The sequence below is a fragment of the Leucoraja erinacea genome, unplaced genomic scaffold (genome assembly GCF_028641065.1).
Source record: "Leucoraja erinacea ecotype New England unplaced genomic scaffold, Leri_hhj_1 Leri_780S, whole genome shotgun sequence".
NCBI classification, from domain to species: domain Eukaryota; kingdom Metazoa; phylum Chordata; class Chondrichthyes; order Rajiformes; family Rajidae; genus Leucoraja; species Leucoraja erinaceus.
The window spans coordinates 61915-71681 of NW_026576708.1; the positions used below are offsets into that span (position 1 = coordinate 61915).

At 59.5% G+C, this 9767-nt stretch overlaps 1 protein-coding gene across 1 annotated transcript; it reads right to left on the reverse strand.

Moving 5' to 3' along the window:
- Nucleotides 1-95: 95 nt before the first annotated feature.
- On the reverse strand, nucleotides 96-4717 carry LOC129694740 (uncharacterized; the record flags this gene model as incomplete). The annotated part of the gene is made up of 2 exons (XM_055631495.1): nucleotides 96-214; nucleotides 4034-4717. Coding segments are annotated over 2 exons (749 nt in total), but the record flags the coding sequence as incomplete, so codon positions are not given.
- Nucleotides 4718-9767: the final 5050 nt, after the last annotated feature.

Sequence of the window (9767 nt, forward strand, 5' to 3'; positions counted from 1 at the left end):
GGAGGTGGGGATGGGAGGGAAGGGAAGGGAGGGGAGAGGGAGGGGAGGCAAGGGGAGGGAAAGGGTAGGGGGATGGGAGGGGGGGGAGTGGGGGGAGGGGCCAGCGACGAAAGGAAGAGGAGATCCGATGGGCCCCGACGTTCCTAGAATCACGGATGTTCCATCCGCAGACATTCGTGGACTTCTGAAAGATCCCATCGGATAATCTCGTTCACTGCGGGGGAGAGAGGGACGAGGTCAGTTAGAAACATAGCAACTTAGAAAATAGAAGCAGGCATGAGGCCATTTGGCCCTTCGAGCTAGCACCGTGACCATCAATGGTCTACATTCTATGGTTTGAGTATAGGAGCAGGGAGGTTCTACTGCAGTTGTACAGGGTCTTGGTGAGACCACACCTGGAGTATTGCGTACAGTTTTGGTCTCCAAATCTGAGGAAGGACATTATTGCCATAGAGGGAGTGCAGAGAAGGTTCACCAGACTGATTCCTGGGATGTCAGGACTGTCTTATGAAGAAAGACTGGATAGACTTGGTTTATACTCTCTAGAATTTAGGAGATTGAGAGGGGATCTTATAGAAACTTACAAAATTCTTAAGGGGTTGGACAGGCTGGACGCAGGAAGATTGCTCCCGATGTTGGGGAAGTCCAGAACAAGGGGTCACACAGTTTAAGGATAAGGGGGAAATCTTTTAGGACCGAGACGAGGAAAACATTTTTCACACAGAGAGTGGTGAATCTGTGGAATTCTCTGCCACAGATGGTAGTTGAGGCCACACAGTTCATTGGCTATATTTAAGAGGGAGTTAGATGTGGCTAAAGGGATCAGGGGGTATGGAGAGAAGGCAGGTACAGGATACTGAGTTGGATGATCAGCCATGATCATATTGAATGGCGGTGCAGGCTCGAAGGGCCGAATGGCCTCTACTCCTGCACCTATTGTCTATGTTTCTATGTTTATGGTCTTGATGGGGTTTGTCCGGGGTCATAAATAACATACCAAATTGTTGAGCCCATTTTTAGGAACCTAACAAAGGTACACACCACACACAGTATTTTGTCCGTGTACACGTGTACGTATATACACACACGCGCACTGCGTGTGTTGTGAACCTTGTCTGCCAAGAAGCGCACGTCTAGTGCAGCGTTTCTCAAGTTCGGTTTCACGAGCATCGTTCAAAAATCCGTGGTCGAGCCGCAATGTGTTATCTGTGCCGAGGTTTTGGGCCACGAGAGCATGAAGCCCAGCAAACTGAAGATCCATTTGGAGTCTTGTCACAGGGACCTGGGCGGGGAGGGGCGTGGATTATTTCAAACGTAAAGAAGGGTTCCCGCATCGATTCGACGGGTCACTGCGCTCCTCAATATGAAGCAGCGATGGAGGTTTCACACCGGATTGCTCATCGAATCGCTCGGACTAAAAAACCTCACACCATCGGTGAACAGCTCACCAAACCATGCCCTCTCGAAACAGCCATGTTGCTGCTGGGGGAACAGCAGTCAAACAAGTCCAGGCAGACTTCCCTTTCGAATGACACAGTCAGAAGTCAAATCTCGGATATGAGTAATGATATCCTGACGCTGTGAAGAGCAGTCCCAGTGTATTCGCTGCAACTGGACGAGTCAGCAGATCTTAGAGTAAAGGGGAGGCCATTTAAGACTGAGGCGAGAAAAAAACTTTTCCACCCAGAGAGTTGAGAATTTGTGGAATTCCCCCAGCCACAGAGGGCAGTGGAGGCCAAGACACGGGATGGGTTTAAGAGAGAGTTAGATAGAGCCTCTAGGGGCCGGTGGGGTCAAGGGATATGGGGAGAAGGCAGGCACGGGTTATTGATGGGGACGATCAGCCATGATTGCAATGAATGGCGGTGCTGGCTTGAAGGGCCGAATGGCCTCCTCCTGCACCTATAGAAACATAGAAATTAGGTGCAGGAGTAGAGGCCATTCGGCCCTTCGAGCCTGCACCGCCATTCAATATGATCATGGCTGATCATCCAACTCAGTATCCCGTACCTGCCTTCTCTCCATACCCCCTGATCCCCTTAGCCACAAGGGCCACATCTAACTCCCTCTTAAATATAGCCAATGAACTGGCCTCAACTACCCTCTGTGGCAGAGAATTCCAGAGATTCACCACTCTGTGTGTGAAAAAAGTTCTTCTCATCTCGGTTTTAAAGGATTTCCCCCTTATCCTTAAGCTGTGACCCCTTGTCCTGGACTTCCCCAACATCGGGAACAATCTTCCTGCATCTAGCCTGTCCAACCCCTTAAGAATTTTGTAAGTTTCTATAAGATCCCCTCTATGGTCTATGTTTCTATGTTGCCTCATGTTCCCAACTGCTAGTCTGCGTCATCTTCACCGCTAGAGCATGGTGATGCATCATGCAGTGGGTGACGGAGACATCCTTCACGAAGGCTTTGATTCCGGCTCTGCATCCGACCGTGATGGATTCATCCCCACCTGCGCTCCCCCTGACAAGGCGTTCCCAGCCAAGCTCATGTTCTTGTTCGACAAGGAAGGCTTCCAGCATTCTGAACACACCTTCCCCCCTAGTGGTGGCGGCCAATGGCTCCGAGAACAGGTCCTCCTCCATCGAGGTAACGAGCCTAGACTAGCAGCTGGGAACATGAGGCGACGTCTGTTGACTCGTCCGGTTGCGGTGATTACACTGGGACTGCTCTTCACAGCATCAGGATATCATTACTCATATCCGAGGTTTGACTCCTGACTGTGTCATTCGAAAGGGAAATCTGCCTGGACTTGTTTGACTGCTGTTCCCCCAGCAGCAACATGGCTGTTTCGAGAGGGCATGGTTTGATGAGCTGTTCACCGATGGTGTGAGGTTTTTTAGTCCGAGCGATTCGATGAGCAATCCGGTCGGTGTGAATCCTCCATCGCTGCTTCATATTGACGAGGGCAGTGACCTGTCGAATCGATGCGGGAACCCTTCTTTACGTTTGAAATAGTCCGCGCCCCTCCCCGCCCAGGTCCCTGTGACAAGACTGCAAATGGATCTTCAGTTTGCTGGGCTTCATGCTCTCGTGGCTCAAAACCTCGGCACAGATAACACATTGCGGCTCGACCACGGATTTTTGAACGATGCTCGTGAAACCGAACTTGAGAAACGCTGCACTAGACGTGCGCCTCTTGGCAGACAAGGTTCACAACACACGCAGTGCGCGTGTGTGTGTGTATATACGTACACGTGTACACGGACAAAATACTGTGTGTGGTGTGTACCTTTGTTAGGTTCCTAAAAATGGGCTCAACAATTTGGTATGACCCCTTCATGACCCAAATGACCCCCATGGGGGTCACGACCTCCAGGTTAAGAATCATAGAAAGTTAGAAAAATAGGTGCAGGAGTAGAGGCCATTAGGCCCTTCGAGCCAGCACCATTCGCCATTCAATATGATCATGGCTGATCATCCAACTCAGTATCCTGTACCTGCCTTCTCTCCATACCCCCTGATCCCTTTAGCCACAAGGCCACATCTAACTCCCTCTTAAATATGTCTAAGGTCTATGGCTTGTCCCAAAGATCCTACAGCGAGCAAGATAGTCCACTTGAGGAGAAGGACCTAGTACGGTCACGGGCAGATTCGTGGGTAATTTTCGGCCCCCATTTCCGTAACCGGCTTCCGTCTCCGCACCAAAGATCCCAGAGGAAACTAGTGCGGAGCCGGGAGCCGGTTACGGAAACATCCTCGTAAAGATATAAGTTATTTGGGAAAAATCTCCTCCTCATTTTCAGAATTTAAATTTATTAACACAAACTGTTCCCCCCGCAACGTGAGTCGGGTCGGGTCGGGTCGGGTTACTAAAATGGCCGACGTTCCGCTCCGTTGCGTACTACACGTCAGCCCATTGCATTTAGCAGGAGTGGTCTATCTTGCTCCGCTAGAGGATCTTTGGTCTGCGGTCTGCGATGTGTGGTCTACAGTCTACAGTCTACAGTCTGTGGTCTATGTTTACGATCCACTGCGTTTTGTCGACAATCTACGTTGTATCCTCTACAGACAGTGCATCACTCACCATCGTCCAAGGTGATGCCATGGATTGGGATGATGTTGAAGGGAATCTCTCCCCCCTCCACCTCCTCCTCATTGTCTCCGTGCTCCGTCCCGATCCCGGTCCGCAGACCCCCAGGCGAGGGGAGGGGCCCGCCCCGTCCTGGGGCCTCTGGGTAGAAGGCCATTCGGCCCAGCGGCCGCTGCTCGCCCCACCTTCCGACTGGCCGGGACTGGTCGCTACCGGCAACGGGAGCCAATCGCTGGCCTCGGTCGTGCTGCGTCAACAGGCGGCAGTGGTCGGCAAGGCCCAATGGGTGGTCTCGGTCGGGGCGGGTCAAAGGTTGGCTGAGGGTGGCGTGAGCCAATCGGTTGCCTTGGTCGAGGTGGGTCAAAGGACGGCAGTGGTGACCAGGAGCCAATGGGTGGTCTTGGTGCTGGTGGGTCAAGGGTTGGCAATCATCGCCAGGAGCCAATGGGTTTCCCCGGTTGAGGTGGGTCAACCGTTGGCATCGGTCGCTAGGAGACGGCGGGGGGTTGGCCCGGGTCAAAGGTCGGCCGAAGTTGGCCGGAGCCAATAGGATGGGTGGGGTCAGCGGATGACCAGGGGCGTTGGAGTGGACTGTGTCCGCGCTCGCCCCTCCCCCGGCCACCAAGAGGGGTAGGGGGGGTCCCAGCGAGCCCTCGGGGGAGGGGCGGGGCAGCCGAGCTGAGGGTGGGGGGAGGGGCAGCGAGGGTCGGGGGAGGGGCAGCGAGGGTCGGGGGAGGGGCAGTGAGGGTGGGGGGGGGGGGCAGCGAGGGTGGGGGGAGGGGCGGAGAGATGGGGTCCCAACTCCGGCCTCCTTGGACTCTCCTCTTTGACAGACACTGTGGGGAGAGAGAGGGGGGGGGGGTTAGTGGGGGGGGGGCTACTGTGTCAGTGGGGGGGGGGGTGTGGGGGGAGGCCTTCAGCCCCTCCTGCTCGACCCCCCCACCACTCCACCTGACCGGGTACCCCGAGCCCCCCCCCCAATCCCCACTGTCCCCTCCCCCCTCAACTCGCACCCCCCCCTCCAACGAGCCCCTTGCTCCCCCCCCTCCCACACCTCCAACTCGCCCCCCACCACATCATTTTCTGAAACTCCCCCAAGCGGTTAATGCCTGTTTCGGCAATGGAGGGGGATAGGGAAAGGGAGGGGCAGAACAGGGTGAATGAGGAGGGAGGGAGCGAAAGGGGAGAGGAGGGGGGGAGAGAGGGAGGCGGGGAGGAGAGAGGGGGAAGGGGGGGGGGAGGGGAGGAGCGGTGAGACGAGGGGGGGGAGGGGGAGCAGTGAGGGGGGAGAGCGAGGGGGAGAGGGGAGAGGAGGAGGAGAGAGGGGGATAGGAGGAGAGGAGAGGAGGAGAGAGGGGGAGAGGAGGATGGGAGAGGAGGAGGAGAGGAGAGGGGAGGGGGAGGGGAGGGGAGAGGAGGAGGGGAGGGGGGAGGAGGGGGGGAGAGGAGGGAGGGGGAGGAGAGGGGTGGAGGGGGAGGAAAGGAGGAGAGGGGGGGGGGGAAGGAGAGGGAGGAGGAGGAGAGGGGGAGGAGGAGAGGAGGGGGAGAGGGAGGGGGGAAAAAGAGAGAGGAGGAGGGAGGGGAGGAGAGGAGAGGGGGGAGGGAAGAGAGGAGGGAGAGGGGGGAGAGGAAGAGGGAGGAGAGGAGGAAAGGGGGGAGAGAGTGAGGAGGAGAGGGGGGAGGAAGAAGGGGAGGAGAGGAGAGGGAGGAGGGAGAGAGGGGCGGAGGGAAGAGGGAGAAGGGGGGAGGGGGGAGAGAGAGGGAAGAGAGAGGAGGAGAAGAGAGGAGGAGAGAGGGAGGAGGGGCAGAGGGGAAGAGGAGGAGGAGGAGAGGAAAGGGAGGAGAGGGGAGGGAGAAGGGAGGAGGAGGAAAGAGGAGGAGGATGAAGAGAGGGGAGGAGAGGAGGAAGAGGAGAGGGAGAGAAAAAGGAGAAGGAAGAGAGGGGGGAGGGGGGAGGAAAGGGAGAGGGGGAAAAGAGGGAGGGGAGAGGGGGGAGAGGGAGAGAGAAAGGGAGGGAGAGAGAGAGAGAGGAGGAGGAAGAAGAGAGGAGGAGGCGGAGGAGTAAGAGGAGGAGGAAAATAGAGAGAGAGGAAGAAAGGAGGGGAGGAGAGGAGGGGGAGAGGGAAAGAGGGAGGGAGAGGGGAGGGGGAGATGAGGGAGGAGGGGAAGAAAACCGGAATGGGGAAGGGGAGGAGGGGGAGAGGGGAGGAAAGAGGGGGGGTGGAAGGAGAGGAGAGGAAAAGGGGAGGAGGGGGAGGAGAAGGGGAGGGAGGGGATGGAGAGGGGGGAGGAAAGGAAAGGAGGAAGGGAGGGAGAGGGGAGGAAAAGAGGGGAGCAGAGAGGAGGGGAGATGAGGGAGAAAGGGGGAGGAAGGGGAGAGGAGGAGGGGGGGGAGGGGAAAGAGGAGAAGGGGGAGGAGAAAAAGGAGAGGGGAGAGAGAAGAGAAAGGGAGGAGAAGGAGAGGGGGAGGGAGGAGGAGGAGAGGAGAGGAGGAGGAGAGAGGGGAGGGGACGAGAGAGGAGAGGAGGGGGGAGAGGGAGGAGGAAAGGAGAACGAGAGGTGAAAGGGAAGAAAGGAAGAGGGGGAAGGAGGAAGGGAGAGAGGGAAGGAGGAGAGGGAGAAGGGAGAGAGGAAGAAGAAGAGGGGGAGAGGAGGGGAAGAACTGGGAAGGGGAGAGGGGGAGGGGGGAGAGGGGAGGAGGGGAGGGAAAGAAAAGGGAGGGGAGGAGAGGGAGAGGTGGAGGAAGAGGAGAGGGGAGGAAGGGGAGGAGGGGAGGGGGGGAGAAGAGGAGAAGGGAGGAAAAAAGGAGGAAGCGGAGAGGAGGAGAGGGGAAGGCGAGGGAGGAAAGGGAGGGAGAGAAGGGAGACCAGGAAGGAGAGGAGCGGAGGAGGGGAAAGAGAAGAAGGAGGGGAGGAGGGAGGGGGGGAGAGGATCAATAGAGGAGGAGGGGGAAGAGGGAGGGAGGAAGGAGAAAGAGAGGAGGGAAGGGAGGAGGAGGAGAGGGGAGGGGGGAGGAGAGGAGGAGGAGAGGGGAGGAGAAGGAGATGGAGAAGGGGGGGGAGGGGAGAGGGAGGAGGAAGAGGAGGGAGAAGGAAAAATGAGGGAGAGAGGGAGGGAGGAAAAGGGGAGGGGAGGAGAGGAGAGGAAGGGAGGGAGGAGAGGGGGAGGAGAGGGGAAAAAGGGAGAGGAAGGGGGAGGAGAATAGAGGGAGGAGAGAGAGGAGGGGGAGAGAGAGAATGAGGAGGGGAAGAGAGAGGATGGGTAGGAGGAAGGGGGAGGGAAGAGGGGGGGAGACGGAGGGGCGAGGATGGGAGAGGGGAGTGAGGGAGGGGAGGGGGAGGGAGAGAGGGGAGGATCAGGGGGGAGGGAGTGGAGGGGGAGACTGAAGGGGGAGAGGGGAGGAGGGGAGGGAGGGAGGGAGGGGAGGGAGGCGGCTGGTGGAGGAGGAGGAGGGGGGAGGAGGGGAGGGGGGGAGATGGAGAGGAGGAGGAGAGTGAGGATGGGGAGGAGAGGGAGGAGAGATGGAGGGTGGGAAGGAGGGAAGGGGAGAGGAGGGGAGGGGGGGGAGGGGACGTGGGAGAAGGGAGAGGAGAGGGAGGAGGGAGAGAGGGGAGGGGGGGGAAGGGGATGAAAGGAGTCGTCTATGGGGTGAGGGGAGGGGGGGAGGGGGTGGGAGAGAAGAGGGAGGAGGAGGAGGAGGAGGGGGAAGGGGAAGAGACCCCCTCTTTCTAGGGAGGGGAGAGGGGGGGGGAGGAGGGAGGGGAGAGGAAAGGGGAGGAGGGGGGGGAGGAGGAGGAGGGAGAAGGGGACGAGGAGGGGGAGGAGGGGGGGAGAAGGAGGAGGAGGAGAGGAGAGGGAGGGGGGGAAGAGAAGGAGGGGGAGATGAGAGGGGAGGAGAGAAAGGGGAGGAGGAGGAGGGGAGAGAGGGACCTGAGGAGGAGAGGGGAGGAGGAAGAGGAGGTGAGGAGGGAGAAGTAGGGGGAGAAGGGGAGGAAGGGAGGGAGGGGAGGGGCAGGAGGAGGAGTGGGGGGAGGAGGAGAGGAGGAGGAGGGATGGAGAGGAGGTGGAGTAGGGAGGGAGGGGGGGAGGGAGGAGGAGAGGGGAGCGAGAGGAGGAGAGGGGAAGAGGAGAAAGGGGGGAGGAAAGGGGAGGAGGGAGGAGGAGGGGGGGAGAGGAGAGGGGGGGTGGGAGGAGAGAGAGGGAGGAAGGAGAGAAGGAGAAGGAGAGGAGAGGAAGGAGGAGAGAGAAGCGAGGGAGGAGAGGAGAGAGGATGAAGTGGGGGGAGAGAGAGGGGGGGAAGCAGAGAGGGGGAAAGGGAGGGAAGGGGGGAGGGAGGGAGAGGGGGGTGAGGGAGAGGGGAGGAGGAGAGGGGGGGGAGAGGAGAGGGAGAGGAGGGGGAGGAGCAGGGGAGGGAGGAGGAGGAGGGAGAGGAGAGAGGGGAGGAGTTGAGGGAGAGGGGAGTGGGGAGGAGAGGAGGGGGGAGGAGGTGGAGAAGAGGGGGGAGGGGAGTGGAGGTGGAGTAGGGGAGGAGGGGGAGGGGGGGGGGGAGAGAGGAGGAGGGGAAGAGGGAGGGAGGAGGGGAGGGGAGAGGGGGGAAAAGGAGAAGAGGATAGGGGAGGGGGAGGGAGGAGGGGAGAGGAGAAGGGGAGAGGGGGAGAAGGGGGGGAGGAAGAGGAGAGGAAGGGGAGAGGGAGGGAGGAGGAGGGAGTAAGGAGGTAGAGGAGGGGAGAGGAGAATAAAGTGGGGAGGGAGGAAGGAGAGGAGAGGGGGGGGAGGAGGAGGAGAGGAAAGGAGAGGAGAGAGGAGGAGAGGAGAGAGGAGAGGAGAAGAGAGGAGAGGGGGAGGAGGAGGAGAGGGAGGGAGGAGGCGGAAGAGGAGAGGATGGGGGAGGGAAGGGAGAGGAAGAGGATGGAGGGAGAGGAGAGGAGGGGAGGGGGGAGGGAGAGGAGAGGGGAGGAGAGGGGAGGGGGGGGAAGAAGAACGGAGGAGAGTGGAGGGGAGGAGAGGGTAGAGGAGAGGAGAAGGGAGGGGAGGGGGAGGGAGGGTGAGAGGAGGGAGGGAGGAGGAGAGGGAGAGGAGAGGAGAGGAGAGAGAGAGGAGGAGGAGGAGGAGGGAGAGGAAGGAGGAGGGGAGAGGAGGAAGGAGGGGGGAGGAGGGGAGAGGGGAGGAAGAGGAGGAGGGGGAGGGAGGAGGAGGAGAGGGGAGGAGAGGGGAGGAGAGGAGGAGGGGGTATAGAGGAGGAGGAGAGGAGAAAGAGGAGAGGAGAGGAGGGGAGAGGAGAGAGAGAAGAGGAGGAAGGGGAGGGAGGGAGGGGGGAGGAGAAAGAGGAGGAGGAGGAGGAGAGGGAAGGAGAGGAGAAGCAGAGGGAGAGGAGAGGAGAGAAGAGGGAGTTAGGAGAGGGAGGAGAGGAAAGGAGAAGAGAGGAGGAGAGGAGAGGGAGGGGCAGGAGAGGTGAGGAGAGAAGAGGAGAGGGAGGGGAGGAGAGGTGAGGAGAGAAAAGAAGAGGTGAAAGGAGGAATGGAGAGGAAATGAGAGGAGTGTGGAGGAGAGGGGAGGAGGGGGGACGGGAGGGGAGGAGCAGAGGGGGGAGAGGAGAGGGGAGGAGGGGGGGGGAGGAGAGGGGAGGAGGGAGAGGGGGGCGAGGGAGGAGAGGAGGAGGAGGAGAGGGGGGGAGAAGGAGAGGAGGGGGAGGGGAGGGGGGTGAGAGAGGGGAGGAGAGGAGAGGGGG